The sequence below is a fragment of the Ursus americanus genome, chromosome 32 (assembly GCF_024610735.1).
Source record: "Ursus americanus isolate L20-20 chromosome 32, mUrsAme1.1.p, whole genome shotgun sequence".
Classification (NCBI taxonomy): Eukaryota; Metazoa; Chordata; class Mammalia; order Carnivora; family Ursidae; genus Ursus; species Ursus americanus.
The window spans coordinates 29,962,205-29,988,066 of record NC_142158.1 but is presented as its reverse complement, the minus strand read 5'-3'; the positions used below and the strand labels follow the sequence as shown (position 1 = coordinate 29,988,066).

The following is a 25,862-nucleotide window of genomic DNA, read 5'->3' as shown; positions in this document are numbered from 1 at the left end:
TACTTAAAAGGTATTTTTAAAAGGCAAGTACATTTTCTTCTCACAATTTAATTTTCATTTTTTTTTAAAGATTTTTTATTTATTTATTTGACAGAGATAGACAGCCAGCGAGAGAGGGAACACAAGCAGGGGGAATGGGAGAGGAAGAAGCAGGCTCCCAGCGGAGGAGCCCAATGTGGGACTCAATCCCAGAACGCTGGGATCACACCCTGAGCCAAAGGCAGACGCCTAACGACTGCGCTACTCAGGCGCCCCACAATTTAATTTTCATTTTATCCAAGTTATAAATGCATAGTTTCCACAAGTAAAGTAGTTTTGCAGGGATTAAGAACAGGGATTCTAGACCCATTTTTCCTTCTTTCACTCCCCAGAAGCAATCTTTTTCAGTTCTTTCCCTGATTTTGAGATTTTTGCCTCTCTTGCTGATTTCTTTTTTTTTTTTTCCTCCCAGTTTTAATCATTACCTGTTGATTCCCCACAGGGAGATGAGGATTTCATTCTTTAATAGCCAGTGTAGTGGTGAAGAGCAAGAAAGTTCAAAGCTCTTCTGCTACTTACTATTTGTATGACCTTTGGCAAATTATTACCCTCTCTGTGCCTTGGTTTTCTCATATATAAGGACAATATCTGTTTTTATCTGGTGATTAGATAAATTTGTATGTGTAAAGATTTAGAGCTGAAAGTTGTTGGTTTTACTCACCCTATCTCCCATTCTCCCATTTTAATAATTTGTAATTTGGTCAAGTCAGTTTATATGTTTAAATGCTTATTGACAATTGAGCTGTTAGTGTATTTAGATTCATTTTCCTTTTCTGTACAATCTTTTGCTGCCCCAAGGGTAATAATTGTGTTAACTTTTGGTTTGCGCAGTCTCTTAGATAATTTTTTCCTAAGTTACCCTCAAAGTCCTTACCAACTGTGCCTCCCTTCTTGATAAGTTCAGACAGTATTGTATCAGTTTTACCTTTTTGAAGAAGTTTCTTGCAGAGCATTTGACTTCCTCTGATCTGGACTGGTTGGGCTCTGGGTGTGCTGCACAGCTCTTACCACCCTGGGGACCCTGGGGATTTCTTTCACACTCCTCCTACTCCCCACCCTTTGTTGGAAACCTTGTTTCCTGGACCCCATTTTTTTAAACTTCCTGAGAGTGCAGAGGAGATAAAACTTGAGACTTTTGTATTCTGAAACTATATTTTACTCTGAGGCTTTGTTGATATCCCAGTTTTGGTTAGGTAGCAATTTTAAGGCTGGAAATATTTTTCTCAGAGTTTTGAAGGCACTGCTCCTTAGTCTTCTGTTTTCAGTAGAAACGTTCTGATTCTTTGTTCTTTGTGTGAATCCTGTCTTTTTCCTCTTTGGAAGCTTTTGGTAACTTTGCTGTGTCCTTAGTGTCCTGAAGTTTGATGGTGATACATTTCAGCATGTATTGTCTTACCTTGTGCTCAGCTTTGGGGAGCTCTTTCCATCTGGAAACTGCCCTCTTGTTCTTGGGAGATTTCTTGAATTAATCTTTTGATTGCCTCCCCTTTATTTTCTGTGTTCTCTTTTCTTAGATCTCCTATTTTTTAGATACTGGACCTTCTGATCTGGTCCTCTGTTTTCTCTTTTCAGCTTTTGACCTTTTTTTTTTTTTTTTTTTTTTTGCTCTGCTTTCTGGGAGATCTCAGTGTTGTTTTCTCCAAGTTTCCATTTCTGTCTGCTTGCTATAATCTTTTTCTTTAATATTCGATGCTTTACCTTAAGTATTTGGTTGTTCTTGGCTGTCTACTCCTATTTAAAAGTAGGACAGAGAAAGTGGATTGGAAGCTGTGGACCTGACTGTAGTTTTTGTTAAGTGAGAGCTTAAAAAAGCCCCACCCGTTTCCTCCAGGGTGAGGCATTCACCAGGCTTCATATGCAGTGTTTAGACAGGTCTAACTGTTGGGTTTAGGCAAATGCATAGTCTCCTGTTTTTATCAGTATCTTCACCTTCATTTGTAGGGTACCCGGTGCTGTTAATTCCCGAACCTTTTGGGAATCCTCATTTTCAGTCGGGTTGCTTCTCTACTTTTCCCCATTGCTGGCTAAGGAGGATTCCACTTTCTCAGGTTGGCTCAGTCATTTACCACTTCTCTGTCTACCTTCCAGGTCCCCAAATGTTGCTTCCTGACTTGTTCACTCAGTCCTTGTGAATTTATGACTTTTCCTCCCCACTTGTCTTAGTTTGTTCGGGCTGCTATGACACCACCATAGACTGTGTGGTTTATAAACACCAGAAATTTATTTCTCACAAGATCTAGAGGCTGGGAAGTCCCAGATCAGGGTGCCAGCAAATTTGATGTCTAGTGAGGGCCTGATCCTGGTTCATAGATGGCTGACTTCTCATTGAAAGCCCACATGGTGGAAGCAGGTAAGGGATCTCTCTAATCCCATTCATGAGGGTTCTACCCTTATGACCTAATCACCTCCAGAATCTCCACCTCCTAATACCATCGCAGTGGGGGTTAGGTTTCAACATGTGAATTTTGGGGGGCACAGTCTTTCAACCTGCAGCATCATACCTGTATTTTAGGAGGGTTTTGGGGGAGACCTGAGGCTAGTGCATGCATTTTTTAATTGGAATCTTTAAGGAAGCATTGGATTTGCATCTAAAATTTTTTATTTTGCCTTTTCATTCTTAAGATTTATGGGATTGTTTGGCTAGGATATAAAATTTCAGCATGCCAATTGATTAAGTTGTGATGATGTTATATATAGATAGCTTTCCTTTGCTGAAATGGAACTGTTTTACCTGAAGGATGAAGAACAAATTATTAATGGTTATCTTTGGCTATGAAATTATACTTGGTTTTTATTTTCTTTTTTATACTTTAATTAATTCTTAATCTTTCCTTTTCACTGTAATCCCTAAATTTTCTACAAGAAATATGCATTACTTGTGTAATTAGGAAAAAATAACACCTAAGTTGAGAAAAATTGTTAATCAAATCCTTGGATAAAAATTGGCCCTAGATTCCAGTGTGCTGTGCTCTTCTTTTATTCAATCCTAAATCTTTCACAGTTGTGTTACACATGTCCTTTACCTCCTTTAGGTAATCTGCATTTACAAGCACTAAATTTGAGGTGTGTGTGTGTGTTTTGCAGAGTTCATTCTGATCTACCCCCAGCTTTTTATTTTGAAGAATTTCAAAACTATAGAAGAGTTAAAAAGACTAGCACAATGCAAACCTATATAATCACTATTTTACCACATTTGCTTTATTTTTTACACCTTTACTGAAGCATAATTTGCATATTGTAAATTTTAACCCATTTAAAATGGATAATTGATTTTTAGTAAGAATTGAGCAACCATCACTATAATCCAGTTGTATAATATTTTCATCACTCCAGTAAGATTTCTTCTGTTTACTGATGTTTTTTTTTTTTTAAGATTTTATTTTTAAGTAATCTCTACACCCAGCATGGAACTCGAACCCACAACCCAGAGATCAAGAGTCATAAGCTCCAACAACTGAGCCAGCCAGGTGCCCCTGCCTGTTTACTACTGACAGTCCCCATTACTACCCCCCCAACCTCAGGCAGCCACTGATCTTTTTTCTGTCTCTAAGTAGTTGTTTTTCTCCACTTTTGGTATCAGTAGAATCATATAATATGTGGTCTTTTGTATATGGCTTTTTTTACTTAGCATAATGTTTGTGAGGCATCTGTTTACGTATCAGTATTTCCTTCATTTTTATTGCTGAGTGGTATTCCATTGTATAGGTATGTAGCATTTTGTTTATCCATTTACCAGTTGATGGACATTTGGGTTGTTTCTACTTTTTGGCTACTATGAATAAAATTGCTGTGAACATTCTCCAGGAAGACTTTGTGTGGCTGTGTGTTTTAATTTCTTTTGAGTAGATACTTAGGAATGGATTGCTATTTTGTATTTAACTTTTTATGAATGTGCCAGACTCTCCCAAAGTAACTGCCATTTACATTCCCACCAGCAATATATGAGAATTCTCTGTATGGATTTATACATTTTTTTTTTCTTGAACCATTTGAGATAAAATACGGACAGCATGACATTTTACCCCTTGGCCCTTCAGCAAGTATCTCCTAAGAACAACGGCATCATCCTACATTACTGCAATATTATTGTCACTCTCTAGGAATATAGCATGGAAACAATAGTATTAGCCAATATATATTCCATATCTAGATTTTCCTGTTTGTTCCCCAGATGCTCTTTATAACGTGGGGTTTTTTTGTTGTGTGTTTTCTTAAATCCAGGATCTTCTCAGACATCTTATATTTGATTGCCATGTCTCTTTAGTTGCCTTCAATCTAGAAGTTTCCCTCACCTTTGTCATTTGTATGTTTTATGATATTGACATTTTTTAAGAGTCCAGCCCATTTGTCCCCTAGAGTGTCCTGTGGTTGCTTCCGCACAATTAGATTCAGGTTAAACATTTTTGGTATAGTTGTTAGAAATAATACATGGATGATTCTGTGTCTTCTGTTGTATCACGTCAGGAGGCATATGCTGTTAGTTTGTCCCGTTATTTGGTTAAGATAGCGTCTACCTCTTTTTTTTTCTTTTGTAATTAATAAGTAATCTGTGAGAGACTATCTTTTCCCCAGCAATCTTTCTCCTAACTGTATTAGTACCCATTGATGATCCTTGCCCTGAGTAGTTTATTGCCTGAGTGGGTTGCAGAAAAGTAATTTTCTAGTTCTTTTATTCCTTCATTTATTAGTTGGCAAGTCTTTTGTAAAGATATTGCTGATTTTTAAGTGGAATTTACCAAATTAGAGTGATGGAGAGTTTTATGCTGAATGAAGAAAATTTTTGGTTATTTTTTAGTATATCTTAATAGTGTGGAATGAAGTGTATTTACTTTATCCTCAGCCACAGAAAATCCAAAGAAAAGGTGCCGGAGAGAGAGATTCCTTGACTTTTGTAAAGCCAGAAATCTATAAGTTCCTTCACTGTGTTTCCATTATTTTGGTGTGATTGCTTGGTTTTCTCCCTTTGAGAGACCACTCTTTTTTAGAAAGAATCAGAAAAAGCTACAGAAAAAATTTTTCCTCAGTTTTTGTTAGTTTTTCTTTGTAAAACAAATCGGGTAGATTCCCCCCCCCTTTTTTTATGGTTTTGTGATTTTTTTTCTTCTTCTTTTGGTAGTAATCTACCTGGTGGCAAGTATGCATGTAAGTAGCTATTTTATTTTTTTAAATATTTTATTTATCTGAGACACACAGAGAGAGGGAGATCATGAGCAAGGGGTAGGGGAGAGGGAGAAGCAGACTCCCCACTGAGCAGGGATACCAATGTGGGACTCCATCCCAGGGTACTGGGATCCTGACCCAAGCCGAAGGCAGATGCTTAACCGACTGAGCCACCTAGATGCCCTAAGTAGGTACTTTAAAAAAATCCCTTCCTTTTGTAATGTATAGGAAATGCCATAGTTGGGTGAGCTGTCTAGGCCTGACTACTTGTTATCTGTAGCTAGTTACCCAGAACATGAAAACATTAACAGAGTATGTGAGATTGTTTGCAAGTGTCATAGGACTTTTTAAGGAAATTGTCTTTAATTGTTGTCTTCCTTGTTTGTTCTCAGTGATTAGTTACTCAAAAATGGCAGCAATCTCTGACATATTTATACTGTCATTTTATTATTATGTAAAAGAAAAAGGGGCTTGGTCGTCTCAGATTTGTGAGCTATCATAAAATCTGCCTTTGTCACATTTCTCCAAGTTCCATCTAATTTAATTTAGTCTCCTAGCTCTTAAGTATGTAAGTAAGCTTTTTAAAGGTACCTATCTCCTGTGTACCAGAGAGTAGCCAAATATAGCCATAGAGTATTTGGAGATGGGTTGGCTGAAGAATGAGTAGAGTTAGCATTAATGCCATGTAGCATTATTTGGTGGTGATGATAATAACATTACATTGGCTTTATCATATTACATAGAACTTAGTCAAGGTTTATTTACCTTTTTGTTCTTACAGGAGAAAATAAGATTGATAACATCATAAGGGCTTTAGATTCTCTCTTAGATGTGTGCTCTAGTATGTATTTTTGGAGATGAGGTATACTGAGGTCGACTTTTGTATTATCTCCAAAGATGGTATGGTCAGCAGTGTTCTTTAGGGGAGATGAAACTGAAGAGTCTCTGAAGCCGGCCCAGGTAGTGTGCCATCAAGAGATCTCAAAGACAAGAGCATTTTAATCAATGGTGTATCTAAAAGGTGTGTGGTATTTCTTTTCAAAGTCCGTGCATTTTCCTCGGTATATGGAAACAGCAGCTAGATTTGAGAATGGAACATGGAGTGTTTGTTTACAAATTTAGCCTTTAGGCACTTTGTCCTTTTTTTAAAATAAAAAAACCCCAAAGTTTCTAGTATTAGTTCTCTGACTAGGCTACAGAATAAGACACATTTGACCACTGCTGGCTTATTGTAAGTTTCCTGTTAGGTAAACATACTTTTGAAAACCATACTTAATTATAGATTTACCTGATCATTTCTTAACTGCTACTTAAAATTCTGTCCCAAAGAAAGTTTCATGAATAACAATAAACCACAGATGTTTTGTTTATGAAGATAGCTTTGTCTGAATCAGGTTTTCTGTTTGGCATCCTGGGACTTTTTGGGTATCATACATTTTCATGTCTTCTCTGGGCCGCTGTTCTAGTTAGTATGTTAAAAAATTTCATTTAGCACTGAGCCTAGTTGTTGTTTGCCTTTTAAGGAACTATTCATGACTGTTAAATTGGGGACCAGAAAAATGGGAGTTATTTCTAAATATGCATCTTTAATGGGTAATTGAGTTCTTGAAAGCAGAGTTACAATGAAGGAAATGACTCTGTACCTTTTTTTTTTTTTTTTTTTAAGATTTATTGGGGCGCCTGGATGGCTCAGTCGTTAAGCGTCTGCCTTCGGCTCAGGGCGTGATCCTGGAGTTCTGGGATCGAGCCCCACATCAGGCTCTTCTGCTGGGAGCCTGCTTCTTTCTCTCCCACTCCTCCTGCTTGTGTTCCCTCTCTCACTGGCTGTCTCTCTCTCTGTCAAATAAATAAAATCTTTAAAAAAAATTAAAAAAAAGATTTATTTATTTAGAGTCAAGGATAGAGTCTGTATGTGTGGTGCAAAGTCTGTTACAAGAGGTGGAAGAGGAACTGGAAAGATAAATTAAAACTTAACTCAGATCCAGTAATTCCACATTTGGGTATGTATCCAAAAGAATTGAAAGCAGAGTCTCAAAGAGATATGTGCACATCAGTGTTCATAGTGTCTGGCACATAGAAGTGGACACACTGTGTAATTTTGAATTAATCTGGGCCTGTTATGTTTCAGGTAACAAACTCACTTTCAAACTAGATAATGCTAAAGATGTGTGTGTTGGAGCAGAGAGAGGTATTTTAAGGGTGTTGCTATGTTACACAGAACCCAAAGACCTGGATATGTTTGGGCTTTAGGAAAAGTTGGACTTTAAAATATCTCAGGTTTCTTTCTTTTCTTTTTCTTTTTCTTTTTTTTCTTTTCTTTAACTAGGCTCCACGTCCAGCGTGGGGCTTGAACTCACATCCCTGAGATCAAGGACTGCATGCTGTAACGACCGAGCCAGCCAGGCACCCCCTCAGGTTTCTTTTTATGTATGTTCTATGTAGGTGTTTGCAGTTGTCTATCTCTGCTGGAGAAAACCATGACTGTCAAAAGCTCCCAAATGTGTAGTTTATAGCCCGAGTACTGTGGGAAGAACTCTAAGTTCCAAATTCTGGGGTGCCCCCACCCTCACATGAACTGTGGAATGACCTCACTCTGTCCTAAGGAGTCGTATGTGGAAGTGAGGGCATTGCCTAAACAAGTAACAAGTGCAGATGCTCTCATCTCCCTCCCCAGTGGGAGATGACCCCTTCCCAATCAGGTCCAGCTGTCATACTGTGACTTACTGCCAAAGGTGCCCTACCCCACCAGCTGAAGGTCTCGGGATGATAGCTATGCTTTCCCTAGTTTGGTCTTGATTGGTCCAGATAAACATTTGCATGATCCTGCAGCCTGTGGGCTAACTGATAGATTTTTTTGTTGTTGTCATTCCTCTGCCCTCTGTCATGTAGTCCCAGTGTATAATCATGAGAGGAAAACCAGATAGAAAGGAGAAAGAAAAAACACTGTTTTTTGGTTACTAGTTTATTCCATTTTTTAAGCACCTTCTATGTGCCAGACACTCTTCTCAGCCTGGGGATATAAGCAGAAGAATACGGAGCATATACTGTCTTGTGCAGGCAGGAGCAGTATAATAGAATCAGCAAGTCTCATGGTCCCCTGTTAACTCATTTCACTGGCAGAGGATTGAAGGTTTAGCCTGGCTTGCCCCCCAAAGACTCCCCATGTCTGATATTCTTCAGGACCATCCTTGAGAACAGCGCAGGGGCTGTAGGGGCAGGGTGGGAGATGGTTCCTTTTATGAGGGCCATGCTACTTTAGCTTTCCCCTTCCGATAAGATGCCACTTTCTGGACCTAGGGTTTGACTAGGAGTATAATAATTACAGCCTCCTGCTGATACAGCTCCTTTAAAACTGCAGTTCACGGCTCATCATCCATTTCTTACTGGTTCACTCCCCTTGATAACCAACTCCAGTAATATTCAGGCTTTTTAGTCTCTTAAGATTGCTGAAGAGAATAGCTGGGACCAGGTTTAATTCTCCTTAGTTTTGCTTATCTTCCTACCTCAGGGCATGGGTGGAAAATTCTGGATTTGGAGCTTTCTCAGATCAGCTGTGGAATGTCACCCCTGGATATTGCCCCCCTCCCCAGCTGCATTTCTGTCAGATAATACTTTATAATGAGGGGAGGGGATGGCATTTGGGGGAACCCTGTGAGAAGTGTTTTGAAAGGGGCTGTCTACATTGTATTCATTCATCCAGGGTTTCACAGTTTCTTAGTGGCACAAAGAATTCGGTTGCTGAAATTCAGCTAAGTAATTATCTGATCATTAGAGGCTTTGGATCTCTAGCTTTATAGGCAGAAAGGGCTTTGCTTAATCGTTATATTCTTGTCTTATGTGTCACATCTCCTCTCTAGGAGGCTGGATTGGGCTGGACTGTGTTTTACAGATTGGATTGTTCAGCAGAACCTTACTGAAGTTAGCACAGTCTCTGTGAGCAATTTCTTTTTCTTGTCAAAAGCTCCTAAAGCTCCATGTAGCTTTAGAGTGCATATGGAGTATAACCAACTGTTTTGCTACAAGGACTGCTGGGCTTCCCAGCCTGAGATGGGGGAGGCCTCATTTCACTTGAACTTTGTTACACATTTTGGGTTTGTCACTTTTGCAATACTTCAGTCTTTTATCAGGACTTTATTGGAGGTGGTGAACAGAGAACCCTGTCAGACTAGCCCAAGTAAAAATGAGAATTAATAATGAGATACTGGGAGGATATCTTAGAACCTAAGTTAGAAGTTCATTTGGGTTTCAGAAACAACCGGAACCAGGGACTTGAATGTTGTCAGGCTCTCTCTTTCTGGCCGTTTGTGAGTTTGTGGTCTTTTTTCTCTAAAGACTGCTTTTCTGTGCCTTTTCCAGTGGGCAAAATATGGCACTAAAAGCTCCAGGTACTCAGGGAGAGATTGCTCTCTCTTTCGGCTCCAGTCCCAAAATTCCCCAGGAAGGGTTGAAATTAATTCAGCTTTGGGTCAGGCATTCATTCCTGGGCTAATCCTTTGTGGTCTGGAGCAGAGTCATTTACTAACCTGTTATGTTCTTTCCTTATTTTATATCTGCTTTCCTGGGGACAAGGAAGGCAGTTCCCAGAGAAAAGAGGCATACAGCTCTCCTTCATCTGTGTGCCTTTGCACATTCTCTCCCTCGGTCTAACTGCTCCTTCACTCCTCTTCTAGGTGGTTAAGGAGGCCATCAGTTTTGATATTACCTGGTCGAAGAAGCTTTCCCTCAATGCCTAAGTTTTAATTAGGTATTTCCTCCTCTGTACTTTCTTAGTCCTTGGTTATGTTTCTTCTCTGACACTTACCACACTGAGTTGTGATTAATTGTTCCCAAATCTTTCTCAATAGACTGCATTTCTTTGTAGCAAAGACTTTGTCTTATTTATCTTTATGTTTCCAGTACCTACAGTCATGATTGAATTAAAACTTAAATAAGTGAGTAAATTCTGCATACTTACTGATAGGCAGAGAGGGAAAAACTTTGTGCTTATGATGTAGTTTGATCCTTAGATAAATGTTGTTGCTTCCTTTAGTCCTAGAAACTGGTGGGAATAGGATATATCATTTAGGGTGATCTTGAATGTAAGGATTACCATACTTGAGTTAAGGTGAGGTGCCATGCATGTCTCAACTTGTTCTCCCACTTGATTTCCCAAATCAGAGCTTCACCATTGATTGCACTTGCCATGTAAGTGTCACCAAGAGCTAGGGTCTTAAATAGGACAGGATCCCAACAGAGTTTGTCCAGCTTTTTTTCTTAAAAATGTTTGATCTTCTTCAACATGTGGTGCTGGGACAACCGGATAATCACAGGCAGAAGAATGAAATTAGACTCCTACTTTATTCCTTACACAAAAATTATCTAAAATGGATCAGTGGTCTAACTATAAAAGCTAAAACAGTCAAGGTATTAGAAGAAACAAAGGGTTAGGGGCGCCTGGGTAGCGCAGTCGTTAAGCATCTGCCTTCGGCTCAGGGCATGATCCCGGCGTCCCACATCAATCCCAGGTCCCACATCGATCCCGGGTCCCACATCGGGCTCCTCGGCTGGGAGCCTGCTTCTTCATCTCCCTCTCCCCTGCTGTGTTCCCTCTCTTACTGGCTGTCTCTCTGTCACATAAATAAATAAAATCTTAAAAAAAAAAAAAAAAGAATTAAAAAAAAAAGAAACAAAGGGTTAAATCTGCATGACCTTGGATTTGGCAATCATTTCTTAATATTTGACATCAAATCATGAGTAATGAAAAACTAGATAAATTGGATTTCATTATAATTAAAGCTTTTGTGTATCAAAGGACATTATTATTATTTTTAAAAATTTTATTAGAATGCACATGAGCCGGGGTGGGGGGCGGGGAGGAGCAGAGGGAGAGGGACAAGCCAACCCCGTGCTGAGTGTGGAGCCAGACGCAGGGCTTGATCTCATGACCCTGAGATCATGACCTGAGCCAAAATTAAGAGTCGGACACTTAACCAACTGAGCTACCCAGGTACTCCTCGAAGGACATTATTAAGAAAAAGAAGAACCAGCCTATTTGTAAATCGTCTATATTAAAAGGGTCAACTGTCCAGGATATATAAAGAACTCTTACAAGTCAACCACAAGAAGATAAACAGCTTAGTAAAAAAAATGAACAAAGGATTTGAGTAGACATTTCTCTGAAGAGGATATACAAATGGCCAACAAGTACATAAAGAAATGCTTAAGGTCATTGGTCATTAAGGCACTGCAAATCAAAACCATCAGATAACACTTCATGTCTAGTAGGATAGTTATAATTGGGAAAAAAAAGTGTTGGCAAGAATGTGGAGAAATAAGAACACTTGTACATTGTTGGTGGAAATGTAAAATGGTTCTGCTACTATAGAAAACAGTTTGGTGATTTTTTAAAAAGTTAAGCATGGAATTACCATATGACCTAGCAGGTTTACTCAAAGGTATATATCCAAAGAAATGAAGCCATATACTTGCAGACACAGTTGTATATGAATGTTTGTAGCAGCATTACTCATAATGATCAAAAAGTAGAAGCAACCCAAATGCCTGTCAGCAGATGAATGGTTAAACAAAATGTGTTGTGTACGTAGCATAGAATATTATTCAGCCATAAAAAGGAATGAAATACTGATTAACATGTTACAATTTGGGATGAATCTGGAAAACATTATGCTAAGTGAAAGAAGCCAGACACAGAAGGTCATGTATTGTATGATTCCCTTTATAAAAGTTATCCATAATAGGCACATTCGTAGAGACAGAAGATTAGTAGTAGCCAGGAAATGGCGGAGGGGGGGGATGGGGAGAAGGAGGAATGAGTAATGATCACTTAATGGGTATGGGGTGTTCTTAATGGGTATGAGGTGATGAAAAAGTTTTGGAGCTTGAGAGAGGTGGTGGTTGTGCAACATTGTGAAAATACTAAATGCCACTGAATTAGATACTTTAAAGTAGTTAATTGTATGTTATGTGAAAGTCACCTCAATTTAAAAAAAAAAAGGAAAAATAGTTTGATCATGACCTATTAGCCAAAGGCACTTGGAAACTAAATTTCTGCAATGCCGGTGTTGAATTTGCTCTGTACTTAGAATCTGCGCTTTTTTTTTTTTTTTTTTAAGAAACAATAAGCCAATTTTATTATCTCAGATGACAAGAATGCCCAGTGTAAGATGGCGCTGAGATTGCCAGATTTAATTTAGTGGTTTATGTGATGTAGGACACAACAGTTTTTCCCTCTTTCTGATTGATCGTCCTTAGCATATCAGGCACATCCTCATTAGGTCCCCTGAGGTTCCTGGTAGGTCTCTTCATGTTCCCAAGATGGTTGCAGTAATTCTCTTCGTTGAATTTTCTTGACTTCCAGGGGCAGGAAAAAAGGATACTCTCTCTCTCTCTCTCTTTTTCCCCCAATTTGCCTTTTTATTATAAACTTTTCAAACGTACAGAAAATTTTGAAGAATTGTAGTGTTTACCCTTGTATTTACCATCTAGATTCAATAGTGGTAAACATTTTTGTCATGATTTGTTTTCTCTTTATAAACATTTTTTTAATCATTTGAAGTTGTAGACATCACAACCCTTCATCCTTAAATATTTCAACATGCTTCTCCTAGAGATAAGCATTCTCTTAACCACATACTAAGGAAGATAATTTACAAAAATTTTTTTATTAGTTTAAAGATACCTAGCCTATGTTTTAAATTTCTTTGGTTGTCCCCAAATGTATCTTTTATAATAAACCCTCTTTTGTGTTTTTAAGAATCGGGGTCCAATCAAGGACTTCAAGGACCATGTATTGTGTTTGGTGGCTACGTCTCTTTAAATCTAGAACAGTGCCACCACATCCTTGCCTTTTCAAGGCAGAATGCTTGTTCTTTACTTTCTATTTGGAAAAGGTATAACTGATGATGGTATTTAGAAGGATCAGTTCTGAAAAGTAATAAAGTTAATGGATCAGTAAACAGGAAAAGAAGAGAGAAGAAATGATCTTGGACTTGCTAGGGCTCTAAGAAGTGGGTAAATGCTAGTGTCAACTTACTCCTCTTAATGGAATTTTCTACAAGCTCTTTTTTCTCACAGTCTTCGCATATTAAATAGTATCATCCATTAGTTAATTTTTAGGTTTGAAAACAGCCTTCTTCAGCCCAATTCCTATTGCCTACCTGCTGTCATCTTTCTGGCTTCATGAAATTCTGTTTCTTCACAGTAGTCACAAGTACTTACTTTTTGACCCCTCTTTCTGGTCTTCCATATTTGATTGCTGTGGAGTTGATGTTGGAGCCCTAATAAGAACCTTTTCTATTTTGCTGATCCTTTTTCTAGTCTGGTTTTTCATTCAGATATAATTTCAGTCACATTAGAGATTCCCGGTGGGCTTGTGGCCTTAGCAGCAGTATCATTGGCTCTCCAGAGGTGAGAGAAGCTTCTTGTGGTTTGGAGTAAGTATTGCTCACAGCCCAAAGATGCTGTTGTTTGTGCTTAACTGTATCAGTTCATTATTCTGATTCCCATTTTAATTTGTGTCCAAAATTTGGGTAGTTTTCTTTTTCTCATAAATAATTTGGATCTTTTTGAGTTTGTTGTTCAGAGAATGGAAAGAGAAGGTATCTAATCTTATTTTCTTGAGAATCTGAGCCAATTCTTAGTCTTCTGACATTCCCTCTTTAATTCTGATTTCCTGATTTTCTTAACTCTTTTCTACCCCCATATTTTTGGGTGATGTTCCTGACTGTATATTCAGCAGATAGAAAATTTTTCTTCAGGGGCTCCTGGGTGGCTTAGTCGTTAGGCGTCTGCCTTTGGCTCAGGACATGATCCCGGCATTCTGGGATCGAGCCCCACATCAGGCTCCTCCGCTGGGAGCCTGCTTCTTCCTCTCCCACTCCACCTGCTTGTGTTCCCTCTCTCGCTGGCTGTCTCTCGCTCTGTCAAATAAATAAATAAAATCTTAAAAAAAAAAATTTCTTCAGAAGATTGGTAATCTGACCTGTATATGTATACATACGCAAAAATAAATGTTTCATGTTTGTGAATTTTTGCAAGATTAGATACTTGGTTATTTTCAATAATTCAACTGAAAGGGAGGGTTACAACTAATTTGTTTATAGAATTCATGATGGTGGGTACCTGGGTGGCTCAGTTGGTTAAGCATCCAACTCTTGATTTCGACTCGGGTCATGATCTCAGTGTTGTGAGATAGAGCCCCAAGCTGGGTCTCATGCTCGGCGAGCAGTCTGCTTGAGATTCTTTCCTTCTCCCTCTGGGTGCCCCCCCCCATGCGTGCATGCACGCTCACGCACTCTCTCGCTCTCAAATAAATAAATAAAATCTTTAAAAAAATCATGATGGTAATTATTATGTTCTTAAGAAAATCCCGTGTTTAGAATGTTACTAGATATTGGGAAGTTCTGGGTAAGCTAAAAGTTTTATGCCTTTGAATACGTCTTCCTAATTGATGGTCTAGCATGGGGCAAGTTATTTACCTGTTAGCGCATTTGTGGCCTCCTCTATAAAATTATTGTTGGACATTATTGCTTCTGAGTTACAAAATTGCATTTCATCAGGGAACACATATCAACATTACCAAATTCTTCTCTGAATCAGGTTAACCTGATTATCAGTGCATTTCAAACTGTTGTGCACCAGGCCCATTTTTCACTGAAGTAGGAAAAGCTGCCTTGGGCTGATAACCTCAGCGTGAGAGACAGTTGGAGTTACCCTTTTTGAATGTCCCTGGTTTGCTGAAGTCGCTGGACTATAAGCTGTGTAAAGGTAGGGGCCTTGCCCGTCTTGCTATCTGTTCTATCCCTGGCCTCGGCTTGAGTGCTCATTATTAAATACTGGTTGAATGCCAACCCTAGGACATTTACACACATTGTCTCATACAGTCTTCACAGCCAACCTTATCATTGCCAGCTTTGTAATATAAAATATAAGCCAGCCTTCTGATACAAGAAACTCAGTTTTGTAGATGAGTAAGCCGACATAGATGCGTAGCCACTTGTTCAGAGCCCCACAGCCAGGCACAGACACTGCCTCCAAACAAAGCTATTCTAAATTTTACCATTTTAACCATTTTGCAGTGCACAGTTCTGTGGCATTAAGCATATTCATAGCCATCACCATTGTCTTGGCCCATGCCTTTTTCCTCAGTTACACTGCCTGCCTTTGTTTTTCTGGGTATTTTTGGTTTAATCTGAAATCAGATTAAAAACTTTTTTTTGAGCAAAAACACTGGAGGAACCTGGAAGTTTAAACTTTCAGACTGGGCTGAATACGGAGTCCGTGTTCTTCCTTTTCCCATTTCCTCAGCCAGTTCTATTTCATGTAGAAATTCTTGTTTGCTAATAATAGCTGAGTATGTTGATTCGAACGGGAATACATGCTCTCATATCTGCTTGTTCTCACACTTGAATTGGAGCTGTTTGGTCTATTTCTGCCATTGCTTGGCCCAGTAAGGCAGTGATCTAAGTGGTCCAAGCGCCAAGAAGCTGTGTACCCACAGTTTAAGTTGTGTACCTGCCGAATGGGTTAGAGCACCACTGGGCTGAAGTCCACACTTGGCCTTGTACTTGGGAAATTAATTTGCTTTGTCATCCTCCACTCCTGCTTCCTGCCAGAAGTCCAGTTCACTACTTTCGGTTTCACTTTGGCCTTTAAAAGTGTTTCTTAATCTTTCTCTGGCTGAATTACCTATATTATACAGGTACAAATAAATAGTTTTGTTGGCTTGGCTGTGGGCCGAGTTGGGCTGTGTGAAACAAGATCTGAGGTGGCCAGATCTAAGTAGGATAGCGGAACATGTTCATGTTTCTCCTGCAGTGGTCTTGAGTCCTTTTTGATATCAGGCAGAGCCAAGTGGTGAAATATGACACATGCTGAGGATGAGAATTGGCAATTGTCCTCAGTGCACAAATAGTTTCTTCCCTCCCAAGCATATTTTACAGCCAAGTGAACAGAAAACAATTCAGCAGGCTACTTGCTGGAGTTCCTGCAGCAGAAAAATTATCTTTATAAAAGGGTGGACACACAGTTTTTACAAAACTTTTCAGAAGAACAGAATGCAAGCTAGGCTTACTTTTCTTTTTCTCATTTTATCCCTAATTCCTAAATGTAAGGCTGATTCCTAAGACACACTCCTAGGGCCTGTTTGTGGGTGATAGAGGCTGGGTGTCCCCAAGTTCAACCAGTCATATATTATTCATTTTGGATCATAGTCAGCTGGAGAAGGAAGTTGCTGGGAAGACTAGTCCAGGCCTTCCTATTGAATGGTCAAGCACACAGGCAGTTTGGCCCCTGGCTCAGCTCTGCTCCATGTAAATTTTATCTAGTACACACACAACAGGCAGGCAGTTGGTGGTGGTGTAATTCCAGTCATTACCGACTAATATGACAGGCCACCATTGCGTGAGGCTTGACCTGAGGCAGCTGCTCTAAATATAGCCTTCCTTTCTGGCAGCTGCAAACACCTGGAGCAGCAGGCAAGCCCCCAGCAGAAAAGTATTTGCTGCTAATAGTATGTCTGTTGAACAGTTGTATACTGTCAGAGCTTATTTCATGCTGTGTTTATGCATAATTAAAAACAATGCACTGGATCCATTGGCTTATGATTGGGTTATGTTTAGAAAAATGCAGTTTGTGTTGTTGTCTACTGTGGGGACTGGAGATGATGTCACTAGTTTAAGTAAGACTTTAAGAGGAGCAGTTAATGTAATTACTAGCAATTTCTTTGATCTCTCTAATGAACACAGCTTGTTTAAACCCCTTAGTGGCCTTTGGTTTCTGGCATGGATGAACGCGCTGTCAATCATGTGTTTCAGTTCAATTAGGGACTCTGGTTTGTGTGCTTGGTAGTTCCTTCTGACATAAGGAGGTTTATGAGTAATCAAAAAAGACACCATCATTTACAAAATGGTGCTTCCAAAACAGAAACTACAAATGGCTCATAAACATGTAAAAGATACTTAACCTCTTGTGTAACAAGAGAAAACCATTTTCAGGCCTCACTGAGATCTTCTTTTTAACCTATCAGATTGACACAAATCCAAAACTTTGGAGGAACAGTGTTGATGAGCAAATCAGGAAATAGACACTCTCATGTATTCTTGGTGGGTGCAGTAAGTGTACAGCTTTATTGAGGGAAGTTTAGAATGTATCTGTTAAAACCACAAATCTCTATACCATTTGACCCAGCAGTAGTATCACTTAAAGGAATTTATCCTCCAGATACACTTGCATTATATAAAAACAGTATTTGCTTAAGCTTATTTATGGAAGAATTAAAGATTAGAAACAAGCTCAGAAGTGAACTGGTTCCGTAAATAATGAGATATCTGTACAATGGATACAGCTATAAAAAATAGGATATTCAGGGGCGCCTGGGTGGCTCAGTCGTTAAGCGTCTGCCTTCGGCTCAGGGTGTGATCCCGGAGTCCTGGGATCGAGTCCCACATCAGGCTCCTCCGCTGGGAGCCTGCTTCTTCCTCTCCCACTCCCCCTGCTTGTGTTCCCTCTCTTGCTGGCTGTCTCTCTCTCTGTCAAATAAATAAAATTTAAAAAAAAAAAAAGGATATTCATTGTGTACTGACATAGGAATGTCTGCATGGGAATAACGCAAAGGGCAATGTATAATATGCCACTAATTGTGTAAAAGGGGGAGAAATAAGAATATATATTATTTGCTTGTATGTGCGTAAGGCAGAATATTGAAGAAAGTAATATGAGCAAGTTGTGTGTGTGTGTGCGCACGCGCACGCGTAGGAAAGAAGAGATAAGATGGCTATTTTTCACTGTACAAAGCTTTTTGAATCATCTGCATGTTGCCTTTTCAAAAAAATTAAATAATTAGAATGTCTTTTAAAATAGAGTGTTTTGGAATTCCAGTCGCGGTTGTAGAGGAGCACCCTTTTAATGGACTTTCTTACCCATACTTGCTATCCCTGTGGGTGAGAGGGAGATTTCCTCCTATTGTTGCTGATGGTGCTAATGTTTCTTACTTTTTACGTGGGCACTTGGGAGGAAAGTGATGCTCAAGTTTGTTGGTCTTGGCGTTTTTCTGTTGTTCCTCAGACACAGTCAGTGGCTCTAAAGATTTATATACCAGGAGCCTTAGGTTCTATACCAAACCCTAAGAAACAGGCTTTTTCCATTTGTTTTGACAGTCAAGATAATATACTCTGGACAGGACTAAAGTAAAATCTTTTGCCTTTTCTTTTTCTTTGTAGGAACCTACAAGCAGCAATTGGCGCCTATTACGACTTCGAGAGCCCAAACATCAGTGTGCCCTCTATGTCATTTGTTGAAGATGTCACCATAGGAGAAGGGGAATCAATACCTCCTGATACTCAATTTATAAAGACGTGGCGGATCCAGAATTCTGGTAAATGGATAATGGGCTATTCTTTATTGCCCAGTTTTCTTTTTTCAGTAGTTAAAAGAAAGAAGAAAGTGTTTTAGCTTAAATTATATGCTTTTGTAACTCTGAGCTTTTTCTTATACATGATGTAGTACCATTTTTTTTTTTTTAAGATTTTATTAGAGAAAGAGAAAAAGCATGAGCAGGGGGGAGGGACAGAGGGAGAAGCAGACTCCCCCTGAGCAGGGAGCCTGATGTGGGACTCATCCCAGGACTCTGGGATCATGACCTGAGCTGAAGGCAGATGCTTAACAGAGCCACCCAGGCACCCTGATATAGTACTTTTTTGTACTGGTGTGATGACCAAACATCAATGAAATGTCCCCTGCCCTAGATCAGGAAAAATAATTTTGATCTTTTTTTTTTTTTAAATATAGGTCTTGATGGCCTCTATAAATAATTCATTATTCATTTGATACCAGGAACTAGGCCTGTGTGTGGTGGTGGTATTATCTCCACCTGTACAGTTCTACTCCATCATTTTAATTCTGCTCTAATTAATCTTCCAGTTCTTTCCAACAGGCTAGAGGAGGTACATCCTTGAATAGAACAAGGTGGTTAGAAAGAGCTGTGAGCATCTGCTCTTTTGAAAGCTCTTTTCTTTGTAGCTGCAAGAATGATTCTTTATGAAATTTCATTGAGTTATCTCTCTGAAATGTTAATACCACTTTGAAAAATAGGGTAAGAAATGTGGGGTTTTTGCTCAGTATGGGAAAGATGGAAAGACTGAGAAATTTTTTTGAAGCATTGTTGTAATGTACTGCTGACTTTTAAGAAAAATTAAAAATAAGTTAGCGATAGTTCTTTGAAAAAAGGATCTGAATATGTGTCTGGTAACAGTTAATTATTACCTTTTGCTTGTTAAATTCTTTCTAATGACTTTTTTAATTTTAGTGGGCTTAATATTGCTTGTCTCATGCAATAATAATAATTCATGCTGCTGCCTAGATCAGGATGCTTTAACTTCCTTGTCACTGAGGACTTAACAGAGAAATTCGGAGAGATGGAGAACTAGGCAGAAGGCATATTTAGCTGAAAGTCTGTGCATGTGGGGGAACCCTGTCTAGCAAGGTGATCTGATGTGAGATGATGTAAAACTCTTGGGGCTCAAATAAACCTATAAAAGTGACCTTTTATTGACTGTTTACTTTTCAGTTATTTGTACTTTAATTTTTTTATGATGGAGAAAGACTAGTTAAGCTAGCCTAAATAGTAATTAATGTACCAAATTGTTATTCTTAGTTTTTCTGACTTATTTAAAGGTAACTCCCTTGGATGAAAGTTCAGTGTGTCACTGAGGAAATGCATATAATCTGGATTGACCCAACGTTGTAGATGACTGGAGACATTCGTGGCTTTATAAAATTTTCATTAGCTTCTTTTCCCTTTTGGTTGTAACGGTGTGGGGAGTTGTGAGTTTGAGAGACACTTTGGTAATATGGGAAAATAGCTATGTTTTCTGTTTTTCTTGAAATTATTTTTTTCAAAGCTAAATTATTTTTGCCTAATTTCTCTCCTTTTTGGGGGGGGTTTGATTTCTCTCAGTTTTCTTAATGTTGTGGGCTTTTAAAAATACTAAAACAATCTCTTTCTTTTTAAGATTTTATTTGAGAGAGTGTGCAAGAGTGAGCGTGCAAGGGGAGGGGGCAGGAAGAGAGGTAGAGAGAGAATCCCAAGCAGACTCTGCACTCAGTAGAGCCCTAGTCTCAGATCGACATGGGGCTCGATTCCATGATCCGAGATCATGACCTGAGTCAAAATCAAGAGTCAGATGCTTAACTGACTGAGCCACCCAGGCGCCCCTAAAACAATCTCTTTAGTTCATCTTCTGTTCATCATGTTTTTTCTCTGAATTACTAAAACCTGCTAAGTTGCTGATCAAAACTGCTTTTGAAACTTACATATGAGTTCAGTTTTATTTAGTTAAAAAAAATTAAGACCTTGTTTATTTATAGTGAAAACACTGAAAATGGTCTGGCTTTCTGTGAATTCCCTATGGTGTTTTTAAATATTAAAAGTTCTTAGAGTACCGCTGAAATATTTGAGATACTCTTTTGTTGCAGAAACCATTTTGTATGTCAGAAATCTTCTTGATAGATCCGCTCACTCACAGTTCTTGAGTTAATGGGGGATTGGGAGGGATTGATATAAAATGGATAAATGTCAGGTCAGAATCCCAAAAAGCCTACCTTTCTTTCACCTTGGAAAAAATCTGTATTGGTGGGGCTGGGTGCTTTTTCCACTTGGTTTTGCATGGTAACTCCAGTTTAAAACAGCCTCTGGATCTGCGATCTCTCTTCCCATGAAAGGTCATTCTTGTGCCTGAATACTTCTTGAAAAGAGTTGGGCAACAATTGGCTGGAGATTTTACCCTTCCGGTTACTTTGAACACAGATTTTTTTATCCTTTTGGAAATTGTTCCTCCATTTTTGAATAGTTTTGTATCTGTAAGCTCCATGCTTTCCATTTGATTAAGGAGAACCTGGCCTTCCATAACTAAGTAATAGGTATGTTATTAAAGAGAAAGAGGGAAAGCATGCACGTGTACTGGTTCTTCGGCATCATTCTAATCTGGCCTGAGTTCTTTCTGGAAATAGAGTTAACACAGAAATACAGCAGGCCTTAGCTATTTCTCCTCTGGCTCTTTTACTCTCATTCATAACCTTCTCTTAAGAGATAAGTGTTCACTGAAATAGTTTCATAAATAATTTTCATGGTATCTCTCTGCTGTCATGTTTTAGGCATGCCAGGCATTTGAATATACAACAGATGAGATTGGCAGGAACTACGTATACCTGTCCCAGCAGTTTCCCCAAAGAAAATAAATGTCACACATTGTTTAAAATTCAACTTTTAAGACCACGGAAAAACAGAAGTCAGACATTTAATGACATAGATGTGGAATCCCAGGATCCAAACTTTTGACACTATATAAGTATTAGAAGCTTGGGAAACTTGAACAGGAAACCTTACAATTAAAATTGAAAGTAAAAATTTGAAACTGCCCCTCCAAGGTGAAAACAGACAATTTTCCTCACCAACACTTTAGCTTCTCAGTTGTTAGAGCCATGCTCTGTTGTCCAACCATGGTGAATGTTAAGCCAAGCAAGTTATGATAATGCTGGTATTTCTTGGACTTTGGCTAAGTAGTTGTGATTGTCACGTGAGAAAGTGGCTTCATTGTCAACTTTATTTTTTGTGAACATAAAGCTGGAGTTGAGAAAACTTGAAAAAGAACAACTGTTTCCTCCATTTTTCTTTTGGATCCTTAAAATAGTTAATTTCTGCTTTTCTCTTCAGCATGACTATAGTGAAGGTAATTCTTCATCCATTTAGCAAATTTTGTTATATCCCAGTCACTTTACATCAGGTGAAGAAAGTCATGACAAGGTCAGTGAAGGTCCCTTTTTGCCTGCGGCTTAATTTGAAATGCAATCTCCAAACTTCTAGGGATTAAAAACAATAGGGGGTCTTCATCGAGGTTTATCTTCTTCCTCATCGATCTTTGGATGTTCCTTACCATCTCCCAGCTATTTCCGTAATCACTTACACCTAGTAAGTCCGGGCTTTCGGGAACTGGTGGACTTTTATTTCATTTTTGCCACATTCTCTATCATCTCAAAATTGCCATCTGTCAGGGTTTTTTTTTGTTTTGTTCTGTTTTTACTTTTTTTTTGAATAAAATTATCTTCCATGATAACTGGAGAATCACAGTCTTGATCATATGTGTGCTTGTGATACTTAACTTAGAAAGCCATAAAACACAGATTAGTCTTTCTTCTTCTAGATGTATCTGTCCCCATTAAGCTAATTTGTAACCGAGACTTAATTTGAACCCCTGTTATATTATACTTCTCAAATCCAGAATTTAGGTGTGCTGATGGTCCAGACAGCTCAGCAGTATTTCCTTTCCTTCTGTATTAAGAACTGGTATCTTTGACCTTTTTAGAGTTGCCTGACTTACTAGGCTATAAGAACTAAATGCCATAGAGAATTCTTGGTAACTCTCAGAAGGTAGATGATTGGTTCTTCACTTTGTAGCAAATTAACACTTTCGAGTTGATGGTGGATAACTCATCCAGTTTTTTCTCCAGCAAGCTCCCCAGGCACCACATGAATAGAGTGTCTGTACTAAAAAAGATCAGGACTGGAGCTGCGTAATTTGTTAATCACTTAGTGTTTACCAACTAACCCAGTCTCCCTGGAGCACAGGAGCACTCCCTCTTTGCATAGCTGAGAGCTCTGACCGTCTCAGCTGCTTGTGGTTGTCTGCTCAGGACAGCCAAGTATTTCCCACACCCAGACAGTCTTGGTTTTCCTTATTTTCTTAGAAGTTCAAAAACAGACACATTCTTGGATTTTTGTACAGATGTTGTCTTGTTACAGGTGTTGTGTGTATGTGTGTGTGTGTTTGAAAGAATAATTGTGAATTCAACCCTAACACAGCAGTTCAGTTTTTCTCTTGGCTCTTGGTCTTTAAAGACACTGACATTTTCCAAGGTGCTCCATGCCAGCTGCTACTATTCTTGACCTCAGACAAATATGCTTTTGCCAAGACCATAGGCCCCAGAAATGTGAAACAATTTGCCTGTATTGCCAAGGTATCATCCACAGGCTTTCCACCAGCAGCAGTTGCCCTTTATGATGTTAACTTAAGAGGGCACTTGGTTGGCAGGTGTGTTTTTAAGAGGGTCTGACAAAACATTGTGCCCACTGCTTCATCTGCTACCCCTTAAGATCCAAGAGCCACAGAGTGTGCCATTCATTATGGGGCTGCAGTTTCAGCAGTAGATCTGTAGTTGCCTTTCTCTCTGGTTCCCTTTTCAAGAGTAAGTCCTCAGATATATCAAAATCAGTCCAGCACTTTGAGAACAAGGTACTAAGGCATCCTAGAATACTCTCAGGAGATGGATTTCAAGCATGCTTTGTCCTGAGAGTCCTGCCATGTGCACCTTTTCACGGTGATTTATTTTTATAATGGATGTGTATATACCCCCAAAAGATAGAGAGGTTTCTGTCTACAGTAAAAAGGAGTATATTGGAGAGTCTTCACTGGAAAGATAACCTCTAGTCACTCTGTGGCCCTATGACTTGTCCAAACGAGTCAATATGTGGATTGCTCATTTTGAATTAGTTTGCATGAAAATAGGTACATAGGAGGAGGTACCCAAGTAAGATCTTTATCATTTCCAAAGGAGGAAGGACATTCCTGCCAATGCCTTGTCCCTGTATTGCCATTCCTATCCTTTATACCCGTGCCTCCGGCTGGTATCATCACCTCTGAGACCACAGTTCAGTGTGTTGTTACCGGGGAGCTCACCCACTGTTCTGTTTTCCCCACTACTGTTTGAGCCTGAATATGAAATTTGGATTTGACTCTTCTGTCTGGTATTTGCAGAATCTCTTGCACCTTGGTCTTTTCACAGTTAAGGACTCCAGAAAGAAAAGTCGTACGTCAGGGGAAAAGTATTAAAATGAAAGTAATACAGAAATTATTCCTCATGTGTTTCATCCACTTGCCTTGATAGAAAAACTGGGGACAATCAGATACATTTTTACTTAGAACGTCAGCTTAAAAAGTTCCATTGAAAAATGGGCACGCGTTACCTCTTAGTGAGGAAAGCAGGCCTCCAAAGATGTGGGTCTGTGCTTCATTTCCACGGCTCTTCGTGGACATCATTCTTAGATTCCTTGGATTCAGTGTGATGTGTGGCCTCCCTTGGGGTCCCCTGAAACTCATCTTCTTGAGGAACTGCCTTGCTTTGATCATATGTGCCTTATCTTAGGGATAGACTGTTGGTCAGAGGTTGTTAACTGATAATTCCTTCTGGTCAGTCTTGTGACATTATGTAGCTCAAGAATATGTGGCTAGGTTCACGTATGTGCGAAAGACAGAGAGAGAGGCCTCTTCTACAGTTTTGTAATGAACTGCACCCAGCCTAGGACCACTAATTGCCTAACATTTTTTTCTTTTGCTTGAACTCAGGGGCAGAGGCCTGGCCTCCAGGGGTTTGTCTTAAATATGTCGGGGGAGACCAATTTGGACATGTGAACATGGTGATGGTGAGATCGCTAGAGCCCCAAGAGATTGCAGATGTCAGCGTCCAGATGTGCAGCCCCAGCAGAGCAGGAATGTATCAGGGACAGTGGCGGATGTGCACTGCTACAGGACTCTACTATGGAGGTGAGTATGTCCTTGTGCAGCCCAGGGTGAAGGAATTAAGGTAACATCTTACAGCATTCCCAGTGTTGCTCACAGAGCCTGTCAAATTACGTAACGAGGCGTGGCCTCTTTTAAACAGTCACCCCATGCAGGTTAATGACTTGAATTTAATGACCATCTAATTGGTTCAGTCTAGTGCTCTCCCTTTTACACCGGCAGTTTAGTTAAAATTTAGTGAAGTGCGTGAGAGATCTATATCTTGCATTCTAAACAGTGATTTAGTAGTGCTGCTCTTTTTGTTATATAATCTGGTAGGTGCTGTAAGAATATTGAAGGCAGTCCTTGTTCTCAGAGTCTCTAGATGTTAAGTCCTATAAAAGAAGGTAATGCACAAAATGTACGTACTTCTCCCAACCGGAGGACCCGTCAACACCCCTCTCTCTTTATTGTCACACTTTCTGAGCAGAGTGAGCCTCTTCTTCCTTTTTTCCATTTGTTCTTCAACCCAGTCTATTCTTTACCCACTCCAGAGAAATGATAATCAAAGACTACCCAGTTTCCAAATCCAGCAGCCACGTAGTCTTCGTACTAACTGACCCTCTGTCATTTGGCACCATGCTCCAAGTGTTTTCTGAACCGTGTACCTTCCTAGACTCACATGATAGCTGTCTTGTTTCTCCTCCTCTGAGTGATCTTTCTCTGTCTCTGTCTAGTCTCCTTTTTGCCCTGGGATTGCTAGATTCTGAGCTGGGTCCTGTTCATGCTCCATGACCTCGTCCATCCACATGGGTTCGGCTGTCACCAGTACAGTGTACGTGGCCGTGTTCAGATTCCTATCTGTGGCTGCAAACTCTCTTCCGAATTCCAGACCTGTGTTTTAACGGCTTATGGACAGAACACTTGGACATCCTGTAGATTTCTGAATCTTAATGTCTCCCAGGCAAAACTTAACATTCTTCTCCTCAGCATCCCACTGAGGTGATCAGGCAGGAACCTTGGAGTCATCTTTTATCCAGTCTTAAAACTGTTCTTCATCACAAACCAGTTCCTGTTGGTTCCACTCTATCCCGTGTCCTGGTAATCCAAAGAATA

The 25,862-nt window shown here is 39.4% G+C and overlaps 1 protein-coding gene across 7 annotated transcripts in view; it reads left to right on the top strand.

The window, feature by feature from the left end:
* Positions 1-25,862, top strand: part of ILRUN (inflammation and lipid regulator with UBA-like and NBR1-like domains) — an 85,286-nt gene that overhangs the window by 14,265 nt on the left and 45,159 nt on the right. For 4 of the 7 annotated variants that reach the window (XM_087858146.1, XM_087858147.1, XM_045772070.2 and 1 more), the window contains exons 2-3: positions 18,417-18,571; positions 24,594-24,791. In XM_087858146.1, the coding sequence (XP_087714272.1) occupies positions 18,417-18,571; positions 24,594-24,791 (353 nt within the window). The remainder of the gene's footprint in view (positions 1-18,416; positions 18,572-24,593; positions 24,792-25,862) is intronic. The other 3 variants (XM_045772071.2, XM_087858149.1, XM_045772072.2) reach the window with 1 other exon arrangement.